At 47.2% G+C, this 21064-nt stretch overlaps 2 protein-coding genes across 15 annotated transcripts in view; one reads left to right on the top strand and one right to left on the bottom strand.

Moving 5' to 3' along the window:
* Nucleotides 1–15584, top strand: part of NFRKB (nuclear factor related to kappaB binding protein) — a 45157-nt gene extending 29573 nt beyond the window's left edge. For 8 of the 9 annotated variants that reach the window (XM_058289094.2, XM_012529107.4, XM_004468809.4 and 5 more), the window contains 12 exons: nt 1262–1322; nt 1704–1878; nt 2865–2971; nt 3419–3542; nt 3765–3844; nt 4012–4232; nt 4318–4588; nt 5336–5548; nt 7954–8721; nt 12092–12198; nt 12986–13121; nt 13231–15584. In XM_058289094.2, coding sequence (XP_058145077.1) covers nt 1262–1322; nt 1704–1878; nt 2865–2971; nt 3419–3542; nt 3765–3844; nt 4012–4232; nt 4318–4588; nt 5336–5548; nt 7954–8721; nt 12092–12198; nt 12986–13121; nt 13231–13356 — 2389 coding nt within the window. In that variant the 3' untranslated portion in view covers nt 13357–15584. The remainder of the gene's footprint in view (nt 1–1261; nt 1323–1703; nt 1879–2864; nt 2972–3418; nt 3543–3764; nt 3845–4011; nt 4233–4317; nt 4589–5335; nt 5549–7953; nt 8722–12091; nt 12199–12985; nt 13122–13230) is intronic. The other variant, XM_058289096.2, reaches the window with a different exon arrangement.
* The window catches only part of TMEM45B (transmembrane protein 45B), a 72394-nt gene continuing 62003 nt past the window's right edge, over nt 10674–21064 (bottom strand). For all 6 annotated transcript variants that reach the window (XM_058289097.2, XM_058289098.2, XM_058289099.2 and 3 more), the window contains 5 exons: nt 20148–20336; nt 18724–18930; nt 17768–17952; nt 17094–17239; nt 10674–16019 (listed from right to left, as the gene is read on the bottom strand). In XM_058289097.2, coding sequence (XP_058145080.1) covers nt 15908–16019; nt 17094–17239; nt 17768–17952; nt 18724–18930; nt 20148–20328 — 831 coding nt within the window. In that variant the 5' untranslated portion in view covers nt 20329–20336 and the 3' untranslated portion in view covers nt 10674–15907. The remainder of the gene's footprint in view (nt 16020–17093; nt 17240–17767; nt 17953–18723; nt 18931–20147; nt 20337–21064) is intronic.

The raw sequence follows: 21064 nt of genomic DNA, 5'->3' as shown, positions 1-21064 counted from the left end.
TCGTAGGAGTCCACTGATTCTTACCTTCCTCACATACCTTGGGAAGGTGACACCCTTCCTTCAGAAGGAGTGGCCCCCGTGGAAAGGATTCTTAATTGAGGGGGAGCATACAGAGTGGAGTCTCTGAGGGGGGCCTTACAGGTGGGAGTACATTCTTCCCTTTATTAATCCCTCTCCAGCTCCCATTTGAGAATCATCTGTTCCAACTTCTTCACTTTACCTATAAAGAAATGGAGGCTTGAAGAGGTTAAGTGACTCACTGAAGATTAGTGACTGGACCCCAAATCGAATTCAGATCTCTCAACTCCTAGCCCTGAGCTTGCTCTTTTTTTTAAAAAAAAGATTATTTCTCTCCCCTTCTCCCCTCCCCCACCCCCCACCCCAGTTGTCTGTTCTCTGTCCGCTTCTGTTGTCAGTGGCACGGGAATCTGTGTTTCTTTTTGTTGTGTCATCTTGTGTGTCATCAGCTCTCTGTGTGCGCGGCGCCATTCCTGGGCAGGCTGAACTTTATTTTGCGCTGGGCGGCTCTCCTTACGGAGTGCACTCCTCACGTGTGGGGCTCCCCTGTGTGGGGACACCCCTGAGTGGCACAGCACTCCTTGCGCGCATCAGCACTGTGCATGGGCCAGCTGCACATGGGTCAAGGAGGCCCGGGGTTTGAACCGCGGACCTCCCATGTGGTAGACGGGCCAAGTCCGCTTCCCAGCCCTGAGCTCTTTCTATCAGATCATAGCCTGGCCTGATTCCAGCCTGCTATCATCCTTTGGTTAGATTTCCAAACTTATGCTTAAAGGCCCGACCTCTTCACAGACATGACAGAACCATTATTAACGTCATAGGAGTGTGGAACTCAATTTCCAGATAAAAGTCAGGGAAACTTCCCTTGTCATCTAACAATTCTCAAGTTCCTTGTTTGTCTGGAACTGACTTTTTGGTTGCTGTTAGATTGAGCTTATTTAGCAGCTTTATTGGAAACGGTAGGTAAAAGGGTTAGCCTCTTGTTCCTCCTACCCAGTACCTTTCTGGATTTCTAAGAGTTGAATAATTTTGCAATTATCAACAGGAGTTTCTTGGTAGGAGCTGGAAAGTAGTCTTTAGACCTTTGTAAGAATCAGGAGTAATAAAGAAGGAACTTTTTTTTAATGTTGAAAGGGAGTGGAAAGAATTTGGGAAATGGGTTCTGGATGCTGGAGGAGGGGTGGTAGATCTGTGAAAACACTCGCAATCTCTCAGAGTTAATACAAAATTCTTCCTGTTCCAGAAGAACTGACTATGTGGTGCGGCCCAGCACAGGGGAGGAGAAACGGGTTTTTCAGGAACAGGTAAGAAATACCTGGACCGCATTGTAAATCTCTGTATCAAAGAGGACATGCAGAAAGGGCCTCTCAATTCTAGATTCTTCGAGGAAATTCAGACCCTTGACCTTAGATGTTTTGTTGGTTTGTTAGGGGCAGAAATGGCATGAGGAAAGGGATTGAGACTTTTTTTTCTTCCAGAATAGCAAAATACATTTATACTTACCTCCTTGTCCCTTCATTCAGTGGCCGGAGCTCTGAGGACCAACCTGGCCCTCCACGGCTGGCCCAGTATTCGTAATGGACTGGCCCTTTTCCCAGCTTTCCCGGCAGATGCCTTTATTGTGAGGGAGCTGTGGAGAGAACCCCATGGGCTCTGACTCAGGAGCTCACCCTTTGCCCTTGCAGGAGCGTTGCAGGTACAGCCAGCCCCACAAGGCGTTCACCTTCCGCATGCATGGCTTTGAATCTGTCGTGGGGCCTGTGAAGGGCGTGTTTGACAAGGAGACCTCCCTCAACAAAGCCCGGGAGCACTCCCTGCTGCGCTCGGACCGGCCTGCCTACGTCACCATCCTGTCCCTGGGTAGGTGCTGTGCATTTAGTGTTGGAGCGCTGTGTTTTCACCTCAAAGTTTTCTCTCTAGTACAATGAACTGTGCCTCTTTTTCCGTATAGGGAAGGCTTTGAAGGTCAGATCGCTTTTGAAGCTTTTGGGAAGGAGGCACTTGTAGCCCCAGAAATCTATTCCAGGAGTCGGTGTTTTTTTCCTGAAGTCTGGGCTCACATTCTTTTTCATTCACACCAGCCTAAGTGTAAAAACTTGCTTATTTAGGGCTATGAGTCCTATTAAGATGGGGTTTCTTAACCTTTTTTTCCCCCATCAATTCCTCTGGCGTTTTGGTGAAGCTTACAGGCCTCTTCTCAGAATAATTTTTAAAGTATAAAATAAAATGCATAGAATTAAAAAAGAAACCAGTTGTGTAAAATAGTTATCAAAATATTAAAACAGATTTATGATGCAGAAATATGTGTGCTTCATTATACTAAATGACAGAATTTGACCACAGGGCTCCTAAGTCCTGTAATTTTTAAGCAGTGATGAGTACAAGTCTGTATATATAAATGAGTACAAGTAATATCTCTCTGTATTTGTAATATTTGGAGTTGTCTGCAACAGCTGTAATAGGATATGAAAATATCTGTGATTTCTGTTATTGCATTATATGCGCTGTCAGTTTATTGTGGTTTCTTACCATTGTTAATAATTGAAGGAAATGCTAAATCTCTATGAAGCGTGTAATCATTTTCCCAGCTAAGTTCATGGAGCCACCAAATTCTGTGGTGTCCAAGGACCTTCACTCCTCCCTAAGAGTGTGGCGAGTATGTGGGAAACTCAGTGGCAGAGCCACCAGCCACCAGACGGCAGTGTCCACCTAATGCCCAGTCTGGGTAAGGTAGATAAACAGTGGCCCCAGAGGGCTTCAGCCCACCAGAGAAAGTAAAGGGTTCTTGTTCCTTAGGGAAGCCCAGCTTGCCTCTTGGACTTGGCTTTTTTCTTTAATATCCTCAGTGCGGGACGCCGCGGCCCGGCTGCCCAATGGGGAAGGCACCCGGGCAGAGATTTGTGAATTGCTCAAGGATTCCCAGTTTCTTGCGCCAGATGTCACCAGCACTCAGGTAGGATGGAGGAGAAATCATTTCTTTCAGCTTTCTTCCAGAATGGAATTAAGAAAATTTATAAGGATATATAAAATATACATTTTGAAGAAAACTGAGTAAAAAAGAAAAAAAAGGTATCTCACAATTACATACAGTGATGACCTAAAGTCCTTGCTGTGAATGAACCCCAAGTTTGGCTGTAAGCTCTCCTTCAGCTCATACCACAGGGAAGGCTGGTCAGTTACTTAATTCACAATGTCTTTGAGTTGAAAACAAATCAGTTTCTCAGGAGTCTTGGGGTATATCTTGTTTTGCCATATGACTTAGCAAGCCATGGGAGAAGCACAACTAGCCTGAGATAGAATCTCTTTGTGAGCTGTGACTTAGAGCCAGTGATTTTTCTGGAGTCCACATAACTTACCTGGTCTGACTTATGCCTTGTTCACCTTTGCCCCTGGTTCATAGGTGAATACAGTGGTGAGCGGAGCCCTGGATCGGCTCCACTATGAAAAGGACCCATGTGTGAAATATGACATTGGACGGAAGCTGTGGATCTATCTGCATCGTGACCGGAGCGAGGAAGAGTTTGGTGCGTGAGGCCTCTGGGTACTGTGTTGAACCAGGCCAGTACTGCTTCTGATTGCTTGCCCCCATTCCGTTATTCTCTTTAATGTTGTTCAGGCAGGAGGGGAGTGTAGATGCAGGACTCAGCTCTCAGGAGGCCCCAGCGAGGCTTTGGGGTTTCATGACGCCACCCTCCGTAGTCTGCTGAAGGTAAGCTATTCCTGATGCTTACTGTTCTTGTTTCCAGAGCGGATCCACCAAGCACAAGCAGCTGCAGCAAAAGCCAGAAAAGCCCTTCAGCAAAAACCCAAGCCCCCATCCAAGGTGGTAAGTGATCCCACAGGAGCTTCTGCCTTGGTGATTTCTGGAATGGAGACAACTGGCAGTGGGTACTGTCACTCACCTTAGTGCCACAGAGGCTGTGGGGCCATGCCTTTCTTCAGTGGTACCTTCACTAAATCCGTGCATGGGTTTCTCTTACCTTCTGTTGACAGAAGTCCAGTAACAAGGAGAGTTCAGTGAAGGTCCTTGGCAGTGGCCCTTCAGAGCAGGGCCAGATGAGTCTCAGTGACTCCAGCCTGCCCCCCACTCCAGTCACACCCGTAACCCCCACTCCTCCAGCTCTGCCTGCGACGCCCCTCTCCCCTCCACCTGTATCATCAGTGAACAAAAGTGCCCCTCCTCCTGCCTCAGAACCAGCTAAATCTAGCTCAAGGTAAGCTCTCCATTTCTTTCCCAGCTTTCTCCCTCCAGAATCTCTTTGCATGTACAGCCTCATTGTTGTGTGTTGTTCCTCGCAGTGTTCTTCTGGTGTCATCGCCCACAATGCCCCAGCTGGGAGCAGTGCTCTCTCCAGCTGCCACCCAGACTCCACCCAGTTCTCAGTCTGCCGGCCGGCTGGTGGGCCACTCTGGCTCAGCTGGACTACCCCAGGTGCGGGTGGTGGCCCAGTCTAGCCTGCCTCCTGCCACCCAGCAGTCCACGGGGTCAACACAGACACTGCCGCAGATGCCAGCAGGGCCCCAGATCCGGGTTCCAGCTTCTGCCGCACAGACCAAAGTGGTGCCTCAGGTGCACAGGGGAGAGGGAGGGGGTGACGGCTGCTGGGGAACGGAGAATGGAACCAGAGAGGTCTGACGACTCAGATGGAATGTCAGCACTGTGGGTTTCTAGTGAAGTGCTGTTGATGTGTTCAGACCTGGGTCAGCATTTTTATGTAGAGTTTTCACATGTGGGAATCAGAGCTTGAGAGGAACATAGTGCTACGCCCAGGACTGTAATGCCAGGATCCTGGTAGAGCTGGGACCTAAATCCAAACCTTGTGATTCTGAATCTCAGGCTCCTTCTACACAGGCTGTGGTCCTTGCCATGCTCTAACTAGTTTGTGAAAAGATTCTTAACTCCTTTGCCTCAGTTTCCTTTATTCTAAAAGGGGTATAATAACATTTCCTCAGTGTGTAGGAACAAAATAAGATGTTAAGTGTAAAAACATTCTAAAAACTAGTTTATTCATACAAATATAAGAAACACAGTGTTGGGGAGTGAATGTAGCTCAGTGGCTGAGCACTTGCTTCCCATGCATCAGGTCTTGGGTTCAATCCCCAGTGCTTCCTTTAAAGAAAAGAAAAAAGAAGTACACTGTGCTCAACGGATCAGTGAGTCACAATAGTGCTGAGGCTAACTGATCAGCCTGAAGCCATCCAGCTGAGATTAGACATACTCTTAGAGGAAAACTGGGTGGTAGGTAATATGCTGAGAGATGTTACTGATCTGCATTTTAGTATCTAATCAAGCTTTTGGCCTCATGTTGTGAATTAGACAGTAATGGCCACTGTTCCAGTCAAAACTCAGACGACCGCCAGCTCTGTGCCGCGGCCTGGTACTGGGCCATCTGGTCTCACAGTGACAGGTCTCCCTGCCTCAGCCAGCCCTGCCAGCAAGCCAGCCACTAGCTCTCCTGGAAGCTCGACGCCCAGTTCCTCCGCAGCCACAGTCATTCAGAATGTCTCTGGACAAAACCTCATCAAGCAGGTACGGGGCTCTCCTGTGCACTGGACACCCTTGTCCCAGAGCAAAGGACAGGCAGAGTGGGAGATTGCTGAAAAATCTTGGTGCCCGGAGGAAAAAGATTTGTGATCTTTGACCCTCAGTTTAGATATTTCAGGTGTGATTTCCCACCAGAGGCAGTGCAAGCTTCGTAAATGCCTAAGAGATGCCTCACATTTCTTTCCATGTAACTCAATATTTGGTAGATTTGGAGATGATGCCTCATGATATAATTTAGTTAAAATGCAGTGGTATAAATTTATATACTTTATCAGGCTTTTAGTTTTACCACTAGGAAAAGTAGACTGTTTATACTTTCTTGGTTGTGACTATGAAAGGATAAATAACCAATGAACTCCAAATAATTAGCAGGCAGAATAGCAACCAATACTGATGGGAAGACTTACTGTGTGCCTGCATTGTGCTAAGCACTTGATAGATGGTAAATAGTTTAATTCTTCTAACACCGTGGGGAAAATGTTTTATCTCCATTTTATACGTGAGGAAATGGAAGCACATACTGGTAAAGTAACATTTTTTCATTCAGCAGCTATATACTGAGTGCCTGTTGGGTGCTGCAGCTCTGTCCTAAGTGCTAGGGATTTAGGCGTATGTTAAATGGACTGATCTTGGCCTCCATGAAGCTTAAATTCTAATAAGGTTAGAAGAGAAACAAATGCTTAAATACTGTACTTTTGGGTACTGGTAAGTGTTCGGCAGTCAGTAAACAGGGTAAGGGGCTGCGTGATAGTGTGCTCTTTCAGCTAGGGTGACCAGAGAAGGCCTCTTGGAGGACCTGACATTTGGGGACTTTCGAGTGAGGTTAAAGAGGGGCCACGTAACGGTTATATGGGGTCGAGCTTGCTAGGCATAGGGCAGCAAGTGAAAGTGCCTGAGACAGGATTGTTTTGTCATGTTTGAGGAACCCCGGGAAAGCTGCCCTGGTTGACGCTTCACGAGCAAACATGAGTGTGTTAGGACATGCAGTTGGGAGAAGTTGCCAGTGATTCAGTCAGGTTGAGACCTCTACAGGCTGTGGCAGACACTTTGATTTTAATCTAAGTGGGATGAGGGAGCTACTGGAAGATCAGGAACCAGAATGACTTGCTCTGGTTTACCTTTAAAGAAGCCCCTGGCTGCTGCGTAGAATGGAGTGGAGACAACAAGAATGGGTGAGGCAGGAAGACCAGGTTAGGGGGGACTGTGGCAGTCCAGGTGAGAGAGCATGCTGGCATAGGTTAGTGAGTGTGGTCAGTGGAGGTGGGGAGACGTGGAGGGTTCTGGCTATAGTTTGAAGATAGAGCCAGTGTGATCTCTGGTGGCTTGATTATGAGATTTGAGAGAAGGAAGTCGAGCATGACTCCATGGCTTTGGCGTGAGTAACTGGGTAGTGTTGTCACTTTACTGAGAAGGAAACAAGTGTAGGGAACTGGAGACCAAGGGAGAAAAGTTTCTTCATGAAGGAGGAAGTTGATAACTGTATCCACTGGAGTGAATGTCTGAGTAAGATGAGGCCCAAGGATTAACCATTGTTCAGTGCAGTGGTAATTGGTGACCTTCATTGGTTCCAGGAGTTTGGTGGCTTTTTGGGAATGGATTCAAGAGAAAATGTAAAGCAAGGAAGTAAAGACCTGGAGTACAAGTGATCCTTAGAGGAGTTTTGCTTTGGGTGGGAGCAGAGAGGGGCTGTACGTGGAGGGAGACGTGGAGTCAAGCAAAAGGGCTTATTGCTCTTTAGGATGGGAAATGCACTGCATGTTTGTATTCTAATGGCAGCGATCTAGTAGCGAGGAGAAAATCAACCATGTGACAGAGAGGGAGTCCCTGTATGGGCTAGAAGGGTTGCCTCGATTTCTCACATGGGGCATTGGCCTTAGGCGTTCCAAGTAGTGTGGCTAGCCTGGGCAGGTAGGAAGTCTGGCCCCAAAGCCGTGCTTCTAACCACCAGGTGGCATGTACTGCTCTCAAAGGAGAGGCCGGCCCAGCTGTCAACAGATATTTTCGAGACAGTTGGGGAGATGTGAATAGTCAGTAGACAATGTTAAGCTATTGTTGATTATTGTAGGTATTGATGTACCATTGTCATGGTTTTAAAAAGTCCTTTTCTAGGTTAAAGATGACATGTAGAGAAGTAACAATCAGTGAAATATGTCTTGAATTTACTTTGAAATACTCTAGCTCTTGAAAGTGGAGAAGGATAGACAAACCCTGGTTGTCAAAATAACTTGAAGCTGGATGATGTGTACGTGGGTTTGCGAATGTTTACAACTTTTCAAAATAAAAAGTTAAGAAATGAAACACACATACCCCTGAAATGGGGATTTGCCTAATTCTAGTGTCTCACCAGCTTGGCATGGAGCCCGTCCTCAGTGCCGTTTCTCCCTCCTCAGGTGGCAATCACGGGGCAGCTGGGCGTGAAGCCCCAGGCAGGCAGCAGCATCCCACTCACGGCCACCAACTTCCGCATCCAGGGGAAGGACGTCCTGCGCCTGCCGCCCTCTTCCATCACCACAGATGCCAAAGGCCAGACAGTTCTGCGAATCACTCCGGACATGATGGCCACATTGGCCAAGTCCCAGGTCACCACAGTCAAACTGACCCAGGACCTCTTCGGGGCAGGAAGCGGCCCTGCAGGCAAAGGCATCTCTGCCACCTTACATGTCTCTTCCAATGCAGTGCATGCGGCCGACAGCCCTGCCAAGGCCAGCGCAGCCAGCACCCCCTCGTCTGCTCCCGCCGGCACCACCGTGGTCAAAGTGACACCTGACCTCAAGCCACCAGAAGCCTCAAGCTCAGCATTTCGCTTGATGCCAGCCCTCGGTGTGAGTGTGGCAGACCAGAAGGGGAAAACCACCGTGGCCTCTTCAGAAGCCAAGCCAGCGGCCACAATCCGCATCGTGCAGGGCCTGGGAGTGATGCCCCCCAAAACAGGGCAGACAATCACAGTTGCCGCCCATGCCAAGCAAGGGTCCTCGGTGGCCAGTGGGGCTGGCACTGTCCACACCTCGGCGGTCTCTTTGCCCAGTATAAACACCGCCGTGTCCAAGACGGTGGCTGTGGCATCGGGGGCTGCCAGCACCCCCCTCAGCATCGGGACGGGAGCCCCCGCTGTGCGGCAGGTCCCCGTCAGCACTGCAGTCGTGTCCACATCCCAGGCTGTGAGTAACTCACGTTGGTGCTAGAGACTCCCCTTTGGAACCCTAATGGCTCGCTCACCCTGGTGTCCTGACAGGCTCCCTAGGTGGTGGGGAGCTGCTCCTTTTAGGAATGGAAATTACAAGTCCTTTCTGTATCACTTTATTTGACCTAGACAGATTTCCTTATTTACAGACATTTTGTTTTCTTTCGAAATTCATGAAAGTATGATATGCATACATTCTTAACTTAAAATAGTACAGACGTACGTAGAGTAAATAATTTCTTTGCCCATCCTCCAGGGCCCTGCCACGAGGGCCGATTAATGTTAGTAGTTCAGTGTTTTCCTTCTAGTCCTTTTCCCGAGCATTTTTGGACTCATAGTTTTTAAATACATACAAGACCTTTTTCTATATTTTGTTCTGTGGTTTGCTTTATTTACTTAAAAATATGGCCTTGGAGTATTTCTGAGTTTTAACGGATCTTGACTATAGTCTCTTGAATAATTCCATAGTAACCCATAGAAGCAATGTATCCTAACCATTCTCTACTAAAAGATACATTTTTATTGTTAAAAATTCGATACTGTAGTGAACATTCTTGGGCATGAGTGAGCTTGAATTGTATTTCTAGAGCATAGGTTCCTAGAATGGGCCACAGGGGTAAACATATTTAAAATTTTCATAGATGCTCCAGTTGTGCTACCAAAGGCCATACCAACTTACACTCTCACCAGCAGGCTTCCTGTTTGCCCAGACACTTGGCACTGCTGGCCGTCATCAGGTCTTTGGGCTTCATGACCTGTCTTCCTGGTGAAGAGGGATTTCTTTTCTGACTTCATTTACTTCTTCATGTCGACATTGGCTGTCTGTACAGCCTCTCCAGTGGAGAACTGCCTTTATATCTTGGCTGGCACTTTTCTTTTGGAGCATTGTACTTTTTCTTACTGTTTTAAAGATCCCTTTCTATCTTATGGATATGAATCTTTCTACGTACAGAAAATAGTTTGTTCCAGTTGGTTAGCTGTACTTTTTTTTTTTTAAGATTTATTTATTTTTCTCCCCTTCCCCCGCACCCACCCCACCGCACCCCAGTTGTCTGTTCTCTGCGTCTATTTGCTGCATCGTCGTCTTTGTCCGCTTCTGTTGTTGTCTGCGGCACGGCAGCCTGTGTTTCTTTTTGTTGTGTTATCTCGTTGTGTCAGCTCTCCATGTGTGCGGTGCCATTCCTGGGCAGGCTGCACTTTCTCTTGCACTGGGCAGCTCTTCTTGCGGGGCGTACTTCTTGTGTGTGGGGCTCCCCTACGTGAGGACACCCCTGTGTGGCAGGGCACTCCTTGTGCGCTTTAGCACTGCACATGGGCCAGCTCCATACGGGTCAAGGAGTCCCGGGGTTTGAACCGTGCACCTCTCATGTGGTAAACGGACGCCCTAACCACTGGGCAAAGTCCGCTTCCCATCAGGTGTACTTTTAACCTTGCAAACAGAACTTCTTGTTCAACAGGTATTTATAATTTTATCAGATTGGATCTACCAACCTTTTTTTCCCCCTAATGTCTCGGTTTTGTGCCTTGTGCCTTCCTTATGTCAGAGTTATAAACATACTATTGTTTTCATCAAATACTTTGAGTTAAAAAAAAAAAAAGTATGTACTTCTGTAAATGGCATGAGACAGGAATCTAATTTCAGATTTTTCAAATTGTTCTAACTTCATTGACTAGTTTTTCCCTTCCCCACTAACTTGAAATGCTACATTTACCATAAACCAAATTCTCATACCACCTTGGCCTGTTTGTGGACATTTGAGTCTGTTTTGTAAGTGACCTATAGATAAAGAGTTCTGAGGAATGGGGCTCACATTGCTGGATGAAACATGATGGTTTTACTTTTCTAAGTGCACTAGATTGTAAAACCTTAGTAATTTGGGATAGAAGCCAGAGTGAGGAAAGAAAAAGTACATACAAGGCCAAAATAAGTGTGGTTTAAAAGGAAATATTTATTCAGTTTCATGTATCACAGACATTGAAAGGGAAGACAGGAAACTGCACATACTTGACCCGCTTTTGTTCTTTTTTTTTGAGTCCTTCTGACACAGAAAGGTAGCGTTCTTTGAAATCTACCCTGTTATAGTCAATCTCGATAAATAAAACCCAACAGTATGTGTGGTGCAGGAAGCATTTAACCATGCCTCCTCCCACCACCCCGCCACCCGTGAGCTAGGTGGGCTGCTGCTTTTGTGTGTGTGTGTGTGTGTGTTTTTAAAGATTTATTTTTAGTTTTATTTATTACTCCCCACTCCCCGCTCACCCTGTTGTCTCTTTTCTGTGTCCATTCACTCAGGCTGCTGCTTGAAGGGTCAATCCACTTGGTATATAGGTGGTTGGAGATACTTTAATAACTAAGGCCCCCGCAAATAAGGAGGAGGAACAAATAATAAGTTAACTCCACTTGGAGGCACCACCTCACAGAGTCACGTTGCCTCTTGGTGCCTTCAAGTGCTTTCTATGGGGCTCTAACTTGGGCATCCACTGGGTGGGATCCCTGTGTGGGCATGAGGCCCAGCTGTGCGGCTGAGTGCCCGGCTTCTTAGAACCAGCCTGCCCAGAGATGAGGAGGATTTTACTTAGCATCCTATCTACAACCGCTACAATCCCCCATCCTCCGAATTATTTTTTAAGTGAGATTCACATACATTTTTACTATATATCTGCAAACTTTAAATATTATTAACAAGCATTAAAAACTAGACAGCCTCAAACTGGTGATACAGTGACCTCATGTTAGCCTTCCTGAAATTCCAAACACCCTAGAGAACTATAAAATTTTTTTTGTTCCTCTTGGGCCTTATTAGTTTGGGGCCTGGGCTTTTCACATGTTTGAATTTATTATAGATATCCCTCAACTCACCTCTGATCATTGGGAGAAATAGAAAGCACCTGAAGCACGTGATCTGTTCTGAATCACAGGTGCCCTGTTCTTTGTCACAGCCCAGTGGACCTGCGTTCCACTGAAGCAGCAGCTGTGCAACTGGAGATTAAATCTTGAGTTCGTTTGCCTTTCGTCACATTTGTTTCACCAGATAGTCATATGCCCAGCACTGTTCCGCGTGTTGGAATGCAGAGGTGGAGACAACCCTGCTCTCCAAGGAGCTCTGAGCCTGGTGCTGCAGTTGAATAGCACACCTTTTGCTTTATGATGAGGACTGTTTTCCCTGGCCTGGTGGGTATGGGTGGCTGCTGCTGCTCCCTGCAGTGAGAGAGAGGAAGACCACAGGCCCAGGGCACGAGAGGGATGGACAGTAAAGGCACCTGTTGTGCTTGCTCCTGTAGGTGAGCCTGGTGGACTTTCCTTACCCCCTTCTAACGGGTCAAACCTGATTGCTTTTCCTCCTTAGGGGAAGTTGCCGACCCGGATCACAGTCCCCCTGTCTGTGATCAGCCAGCCTGTGAAGGGTAAAGGTGTGGTCACCGCCCCCATCCTCAAAGGCAGCCTTGGAGCCAAGTAAGTGCTGTATGATAGTGAGGACCCAGGCTCAGGGGGCGGGCAGAGCTTACTCATGGCTCCTTGCACAGAACAGGAAGCAGCTGAGTTTCCGGGGCCCTCCTTGGGTAGCTCCTTTGTTGTGTGTTCATCAGTGATATTGAGCACCCAGCACTGCTTTAGGTTTTGGGGGTGCAGCAGTGAGAAAAACCCGAAAGTCCATGTTGTCATCAGGCTTACTTACATTGTAGAGCAGGGAGATGAACAGTAACAAAGTAAAACAATATAAGCCACATGCTGTTTTGGTGGTGGTGCATACAGCAGAGGGGAAGCAAAGAAGGGGGTGGGAAATATGGAGAGGGGCGGGGTCGTGAGGTGGGTCTGGAGATGGCAGTTTCAGATGTGGCGATTAGGGAAGGCCTCCCTGGAGGCTGAAGCCCACCGGCGGGCTCGTTCACTGGATGAGGATTTCCTGGGAGCCTGGGCTGCCTGTGTCCTTGACTTAAACAGGGCTAACAAGCTGGATGATCGCAGCAGCTTGTGATGAGGCTGGGATTCTTTCTATTCTTGCTAATGAAGGGGTAAAGGCTGGGGTCATGTTTATCCAAAACACTGCTTGCTTTTGGCTCACTCCTTTCTCTCACACCAGCAAGCAAAGAAGCTGGAAGAAAAGTGGCTATCTCAGCTGGGTTCCATTTCAGTCCAGAATGCTGGGATTTCCCCAAGGCGCCAGACCCCTCCTAATGGCCGAGTTCTGGGGTGGAGATCCTTCCTGTCCTTACACCTTACTCCTGCTTTCCCTCCACAGTATCGGCGGCCTGGGCCGCAACATCATCCTCACCACCATGCCCGCGGGAACAAAACTCATAGCTGGCAACAAACCTGTTAGCTTCCTCACTGCCCAGCAGTTGCAGCAGCTTCAGCAACAAGGGCAGGCCACACAGGTAAGGCCCAAGGCAAACTGCTGGCCAGACCAAGCTTCTCTTCTGTTCTTAGCTGATGGAACCACTTGTATTCTGCGGCTCACCAATCAAAACATTTCTCTGCAAACAGGTGCGCATCCAGACTGTCCCAGCGTCCCATCTCCAACAGGGCACAGCTGCTGGGTCTTCCAAAGCGGTCCCCACTGTCGTCGTGACCACAGCCCCATCTCCTAAACAGGCACCCGAACAGCAGTGACTGGGAGAGGACTGTGGCTTTCGGAAAAACTACCCCTGTCCTGCCCTTGCAGCAGGAAGGGAGGGAGTGGGCCCCTGCCTCATTCGTCCGGTTAAGGAGGGCCTATAGGCGGTGATGGCAGGAGAAGCCTCGGTCTAGCAGCCACCCTGCTTGTGGATGCGCCGAGCAAGGCCTGCATCTGGGTCCCCGGCCTACTCTGGGCCAGTCCAGGAGAAGACTGATTTGTGTCATTCGAGCCACTTTATTCCCAGAGTGACACAGCCATGGGCACTGACCAGCTGTCCAGTGTGCAAAGTGAATGAGCCTCGTTCTTCATGTGGATTGTAGTGTTTACCTTCTGCTCTTCTTCTGTGACTAGTGGTCTTGTTAGGAGTTTTGTGTCCAGAAAATTTTATGTAACTTATTTTTTTAAAGAGTTAATTGTACATCTTTATCAAATAGAATCCTGGGCTTTAGCCCTCCTTCCCCACCCCCCACCCCCAAACTGATTACTTAGTCATTTGATCAGAATGGGAGAATAGCAAGATTCTTAGTTGTTAGCTGATTTGGGAACTACATAATTGAGAGGCTGCAAGATAGGAAAGAAACATAGCAGGTAAGGTGGAATGGATAATTCCTTGAAATGGATTGGCATCCTGTCTTTAGGAGGTGGGGTGTTGGGATCTTGATGGTGGTATAGATTTTTACCTGCCAGTTGTGTCCTGAAGCCTGTTCATACTACAGCTCTGGGCCCTGAAGCCTGTTCATACTACAGCTCTGGGCGAGGAGACACAGAGTAGGGGATGCCAGCACAGTTGTTGCAAAAGCAGCACAAACTTTGTTACAGTTGAGAGATCATACATTTTGCTTTGCTCCAAAGTAGGAGTCAGCAAACTGGCCAGCAGGCTGGCCACCTGTTTTTGTAAATAAAGTTTTATTGGAACATAGGCCCATTTGTTTACGAATATCTATGACTCCTTTTGAGTTGGCAGTATTGCGTAGTTGCCATAGAGACAGTATGGCCCTAATGCCTGAAAATATTATTTGGACCCTGAGAAATTTGCTGATCCTGCATAGAGCTGGCAGGAAGAGCATGAGGATGCACAGGGGCAGGGCCTGCCATCCAGGCAGTACTGACCTCCAGGAGGGCCTTCTGGGCCACTCCTTCCTGCCGATATTATCTCTTCTCATTGTCCCCCGGACTACAGGCCCAGCTCAAAACAATATTTTAAAATGCCAGAATTAATTAAAGCACTGGTTGTTAATAGTATATGCCGCTTTTTTTATTGGGGTAGGGGTGGGCGGTAAAGCTTTTCTGCAGTGATAGGACTTCCATCCATTCATTCATCAATTTATTTATTTAAAAAGGAAGTTTTGGTGATCGAACCCAGGACCTTGTATGTGGGAGGCAAGTCCTCAACCATCAAGCTACATCTGCTCCCCGTATCTCTTGAAAGCAGCCAGATTATTTTTGTTTTATATTATTTTGCTTTCTTTTTGCCAGGTTATTTAAAATGAATCTTTAATCCTTGGAAAATTCATGGTTACTATTTATGGGCTCCCTTGGTGAGAAAGTAGAGTTGGAGGGCATAGAATGGAAATGGTCAAGTATTTGGATGGGGTGATCTGGTTGGAGTTGGGGGATTGGGCAAGTTGCAGAGAGGCAGAAATTAATTCAAGGAGTCCATTGGCTTCAAAACAGTTTCCCAGACATCTCACATGATTCTTAAAACAGTTCTGTAGGGTAGATGCTACTAAACTGTTTTCAGTGTGAGAAAATGTGAATCTGAGTTGAAGTCAAAGGAGCACCAAAATGTAAATCCAGGCTTCTGATTGGCTCATGTTCTTGTCCTGTGGCTCCTAAGGGTAGGATGGCTGTGATGTGTCATGCCAAGGACCGGGGCCAGTCCAGAGCAGGGAGGTGGTCAGTCTGGATCATGAAGGGCAGGTGAATTGGCTGAGAGACGCCTGAGCTTTTGATGGGATGGGCACAGAAATAAGATGGGTAATTGAATGGTGAGAGGTGGAGACTGCAGTGAAGAATGTAAACCAGCTCTTGATCTGCATAAAGGAGAGTAAGTTTGTGTATTATAATGCCTTGTTATTTGCATACCATTGTTATTTCTTAGAATCAGATTTCAAGTAGAAAGTCTGTGAGTTTCTAAATGAGAAAATGATAGAATTGGAGAGATCCTGTGTCAGGTATTTTACTGCTGGTTGAAAATAAACTCCTGAATTTATTTAACAAATGATTTCATTAAAATAGCCCTGGCATTCAGCCTCAACACTTGCTTTGCTCTGCTCTTAAGGCGCAGAGCACCTTTGCTGCTACTCCCTTTTCTTTAGAAGGTGGAGTTTCTAACAAGAAATTAGGCCTTTGACATTCTGCAGAGCATTTAATTTAAATGCTGCTCCTCCATTTAATTGAAAAAGGTGGAAGTTTTAACAAAAAATTAGGCCTTTGACATTTTGCTGTGCAAAGCAAGTGTGAAACCGCTGGGCTAAGCTACATGGTGGCCACCCACACCCACTGCTCAGGTCACAGGGGCCTCGCCTGCACCGGGGCCCAGCCTCACTCCTCATCTGAGCCGTTCAAGAGGGCCATCTGGTAAGTGTGGTCTCGCTTAAGATTCTGAATCCCATTGATTTCTCCATCCTTGGTCCTCTTTAACCGAGTCAAAAGGCTGTAGCAGAGAAAGAGTAAGAAAGAATTAAAGTAGCCAGAAAAAATCCCTCATTTTCCCAAAGCTTTAAAGACAGCTGCTGTTTCTTAAAAGCATTTTCTTCATATCTAGCAAGAAATGTGGTCACTTTTCTGACTATTTTACCTATTCTGCACAGCAGATCAAGAAATTCATAATTAAAATTAGTATCATCGCGATCAAATTTGGGTCTCCTGCCTTCTGGTCCATTGTTTGGTAGATGGCATGATCAGGTGGGTGAACTAAAAGTAACTCTGACCTCAAGTTCTCTTCTGTTTGCAAGGCACTCCTTCTACTTGAAATGTATCTGCTTTGGGACTAGGAAAGTAAGGAACTAGATAAAAGGTGGGGGCAGCTATAACAGCAGTGGAATAAGACCATCTGCTGAGTCACGTTAGCACCAACACCCTCGACACTGGGGCTCTGCCGTTTATAAGTTCTGTGGCCTTGGTGAAGTTATTAAACCCTCTGAAGCTGTGGTTTCCTTATAAGTGAGACATGAGAACAGTGCATCTGTTACAAAGCAAGGAGGCTCGAGTAAGGTGACTGACATGACAGCACTCATGCAGGGCCTGCGCCACAGCTCGAGCATGGGAATCAGTAGCTTTTGTAACCTGTGAGCACTTTCTAGTCATGGGTGTCACCTCCTGGCTGGGAAGTAGGCAGGGCAGAACTAGAGAGAAGGTGAGGGCCCCAGACAGAACAACAATAGGGAGGGACACTGTCCTTACCCCTAGCTTTCCCTAGCACACCAGAGGCTTAAACCTGCCAGGACTGCATCTGAAACCTGGTCTGCCTGGCTGCTGTGGCCCGTGTCAGCCTTTTGACTTCTCACAGCCTCATGACCCTCATTGAGAAGAGCAGGGCCGAGAAGTGGCCCTGCAGGGGTGGAGTGCTGTACACACACCTTAGCACACCACAGGCGTTGGTGAAGTAGCCCAAGTTAGGATCGGCGGGCCACTGGTAATCAAGGTAACAAACTGGAGGGGGTAAATTTGAAGGGGAGGTTGGTTAGGGGGAAGAGCCCTCACACAAACAGACTTCTCTCAGACCTACCAGTAGGCCAGAGAGTAGTTGGTCACCACAATGCAGAGGGCAGCCAGGTAGTGCCAGCAGAAGCACATGGTGATGAACATGATGTTGGCATGATCTTTCTGGTCCCATTCAGGGGTTCCAAAAGGTGGGAACAGCACGAACCCAATCTGGTAGATGAGAGGGAGAAGCTGGTCTCAGTCATTAGCTGGCCCTGAGAAGCAAGCTAGCCTTTCAGGGCTGCCAGCACTGCTCAGCGTCCCCAGCAGATCACCTCCCACCCTTCACCACCACACAAAGCAAAGGCCTTTTCATGCAAGGACACTCCTCTACGTTACTTCTGGTTTAGCCTGGGCTTAAAATTAGGAATCATCAGGACCTGCATTTCAAGTGAAAGTTTAGCAAGTGCAGACTGCAAAGGGTGTCACTACTTCCACTGGAGAGGACAGATTGGGAAGTATGTTTGATCTGCCAGCTCTGTGTGCTCCATAGGTTCTTACTGTTTGTTAATGTCATGCATGTGCAGGATCTTAACAGGTAAACTTGCATAGGGGGCGCGTGGGGAGAATAGTACACATTCACGTGGTCCCCGGGGCTGTTCTATTTAGGCTGTGTGGCCCCTGAGAGTTTGTCTTGCACATGCTCATTAGGGTGCCTTTAATTCACTCAGTGTGAGGAGCATTGGACTGAATAATCACCTGCCAGAACCAGGTGCCTTGAAGAATGACCACACTGGTTCGGAAGAGTTCCAGCACGATGTTGTCTCGGAGGATCACCTCCAGAAAGACACAGAAGGTCCCTCCGAACACGGCATACAGCAGAAGTGAGTGGATGTGCTGATCAAGTAGTGGCCGGTTTTGAACGTGGTAGTAGAAAAGCAAACCTGCCACAAACCGAATCACAGGCGTCATGAACAGACTCCCTACTGCTTCAAAGGAGTCACTCTGCACTTTCCATACCTAGAATTCCTCCTCCTGTCTCAAAGCTAGACTTACTTTTTAGAATTTAGGAATCCAGTTTACATACCATTACAGTGTGACAAACATGCAAATCATTAGCTTTTTCCTGCGTGCGTGTTAAGAGGGTGTACATGGCAAAGTGTTTATCATTGTCTTGTGCTGTAATATTTTTTTAGGAGGTACCTGGGATTGAACCCAGGAACTTGTATATCAGAAGCAGGAGCTCAACCACTCGAGCTAGGATGTATCATTTTTACATGTCCTTGGAGAATTCATGGGAAGGTTCAGTAGAGGGCAGGTAGGTGGAATGTGTCGCTGATTTCTAACAAAGTATGTGCACATACACATACTTGAAATTCCATTTTGCCGACCATGGACCTTATCAGTTCTTCCTCAGGTAGAGAAGTGAGGCTGTTGCAAAATGCTTTTTCATCACCCCCGTTAATGTGAGCTGTAGTGAGAGATCTGTCTTAGCAGCTGAGTGCTGCCATGGGCCGCTTTGTGGAAGACGTGACCTGTACCATCCAGGCTATAGGCCCAAGTCCTGCTCAGGTGTTCAAAGTCCAGACATTAGGGTTTGAGGAGGAAGTCTATTATATTTGTGATATTTCTGGTCTCTTGTACTCTGATCCCTCAGTAACAAAATCTAGATTATCTTTCTGCCCCTTCTTTTTCCCTCCATCCCACACAATCACCTTCAGTGAATCCTGCCACAGCCATAAAGAATCTGTCCACCCCCAAGGGAACAGGGATGACGAGAAAGGTGAGCAGATCAATCACTCCCGAGGCAGCAAAAAAGAGGTACATGGTGCAGTGCTGCCAGTTCATCAGCTTCACCCACTGGTCCTCATGGTAGAGGTGGAGGTGGGGCCCATCTGGAACAAACTGCTCGCCCAAGATCCCTGCAGGAAGAAGAGTGGGAGTGAGGATGCAGGAGTACCACCAAGACTGATGGGAGACGGCAAAAGATAACCTAAAGTTGTGGACAAAGGCAGGTTATGCACTGGAGAGGGTCTTGGTTCAGCTATTCTAGTATAAAGTAACATCACGGCTGAATAATCTATGTAGACAGTCTGCCCTTGTTTTTAGGGGATGGGCAGAGGGAGGAAGGCAGCTACACAGGTCCCCAGGAAATTTATCCAGTAGCCGAGATGAAAGCAAGACAGTACTTAAGTGAGAATGTGGCTGATAAGTACCCTTTCCCCTACCAAGTTGGCAGTGAAAGAAATCCCAGAAAGGAATGATTAGGTTGAAAATAACAATCCTAGTGGACACAACGCTGGTGGTGAAGACATCTGCATATCCATTTAGGGGGAGAAAAAGTTCCCTAAACCCACCCCCCCCAGCTGCCTGAATGACTGCCCAGCAGAGCTGTGGGAACTGCTGACCTCAAGCCAAGCTGCTGCCTCTGCCCCTCTTCCTCAGAAAGCTGGGCCAAGGATGACAAGTGGCAGACAAGAACCCTTAATACCCAGAAACACTTCTTACTATCGCCACTCGTCTTTCCTTGAAAGTCTCCAGGGAAGTGTAATGGATGGCAACTATTGATGGAAGCAAGTGCATTTGGTTGGAAAGGCTGAGTAAAGGAAACTCCCTCTCAAGCAGCTCTCTGGGGGCTTCTCAATCTCTTCCACTGCCTATCTGGCTGGCCTTCTAGCATAAAGTGCCCTTCTCTACAATTGCTTGAAATTTGGGGATGGAGGATATGCCAATGAGTTGGGTGTTAATACTCTAAACATCAAACTAGTGGGTTCCCCAAAGTCTAGACAATTGGAGAAAAAAGATTTTTCTAAAAATCTTAACTCCATTTGGTACTTTCTCATCACTCATGTCCATGAGCCTAATCTATTTTAATTTGTTCCCTTTTCTAATTTTATTTGGCTCTATCTTTTTCATACAGTATGTGTTCTGTTCCTACAATGTATAACTATGCCCTTTTAGTACACTGTGATGTAATATTAATATTGCAAAGCTCCATGCACAGTAGATGTTAAAATACCTTGGTGGCCAACTGGAAATCCTTGTTCTATTACTTCTGCCAGGAGAGACACTGGGCCCAGGAAATGGACTAAAGGTTCTGGGTATGATGGAGAGATCCCCTGGACCAATTTACACTTACCAATGACTGGAAACAAAGTCCTTATGGCCGCTTCAATGATCTCGAGACGCTGATATTGATAATTGCGTTGACCTTTATTCCCCGTTTTGTGAAAGTACTTAAGTGGGTACTTGATTGACCACCACAGTCCAATGATCAAGAAGAAGCTCCCTGGGAGAGCATGGCCCTTGAAGTTGGCCATCAGGACACCTAAAAAATGAGACAGGTGTTCTGTGGCTGAATGAGTAAAACATAAACATTATGGCAGGAAACAATATGAGGATTCCAAATCACAACCCAAATTAAGAGGATCAACTCATTCTTATAAGCCTTTATGTTCTGTTATTGAAGCGATATCTGTGCATGAGTTACATGACTAAGAGAATACCACTGGACCTAAAGGCTTTAAAAATGTTGGCAAAATAAAGAGACTGGAAAACAGAAGATAAGCGAATATTTGTTTTCAGAGTAAAGCTTTCCCAACATGTACAGGTGGGAACTGGAAAAGAAATCTCCAACTACAGAAATTTTTTATATATCAGAAGCAGTATTAAAAGTGAAATGAGCGAAGCGGACATGGCCCAGAGGTTAGGGCGTCCGCCTACCACATGGGAGGTCCGCGGTTCAAACCCTGGGCCTCCTTGACCGTTGTGTAACTGACGCAAGGAGTGCCGTGCCATGCAGGACTGTCCCCTGCATGGGGGAACCCCACGCACAAGGAGTGCACCCCGTAAGGAGAGCCGCCCAGCGCGAAAGAAAGTACAGCCTGCCCAAGAATGGCGCCACCCACATGGAGAGCTGACACAACAGGATGATGCAACAAAAAGAAACAGATTTCCATGCCACTGACAACAACAGAAGCGGACAAAGAAGAAACATGTAGCAAATGGACACAGAGAACAGACAACTGGGGTGGGCAAAGGGAGGGGAGAGAAATA

This window comes from Dasypus novemcinctus, chromosome 27 (genome assembly GCF_030445035.2).
Source record: "Dasypus novemcinctus isolate mDasNov1 chromosome 27, mDasNov1.1.hap2, whole genome shotgun sequence".
NCBI lineage: Eukaryota > Metazoa > Chordata > Mammalia > Cingulata > Dasypodidae > Dasypus > Dasypus novemcinctus.
The sequence above is the reverse complement of the archived record's forward strand: the minus strand, read 5'-3'. Positions and strand labels throughout refer to the sequence as shown.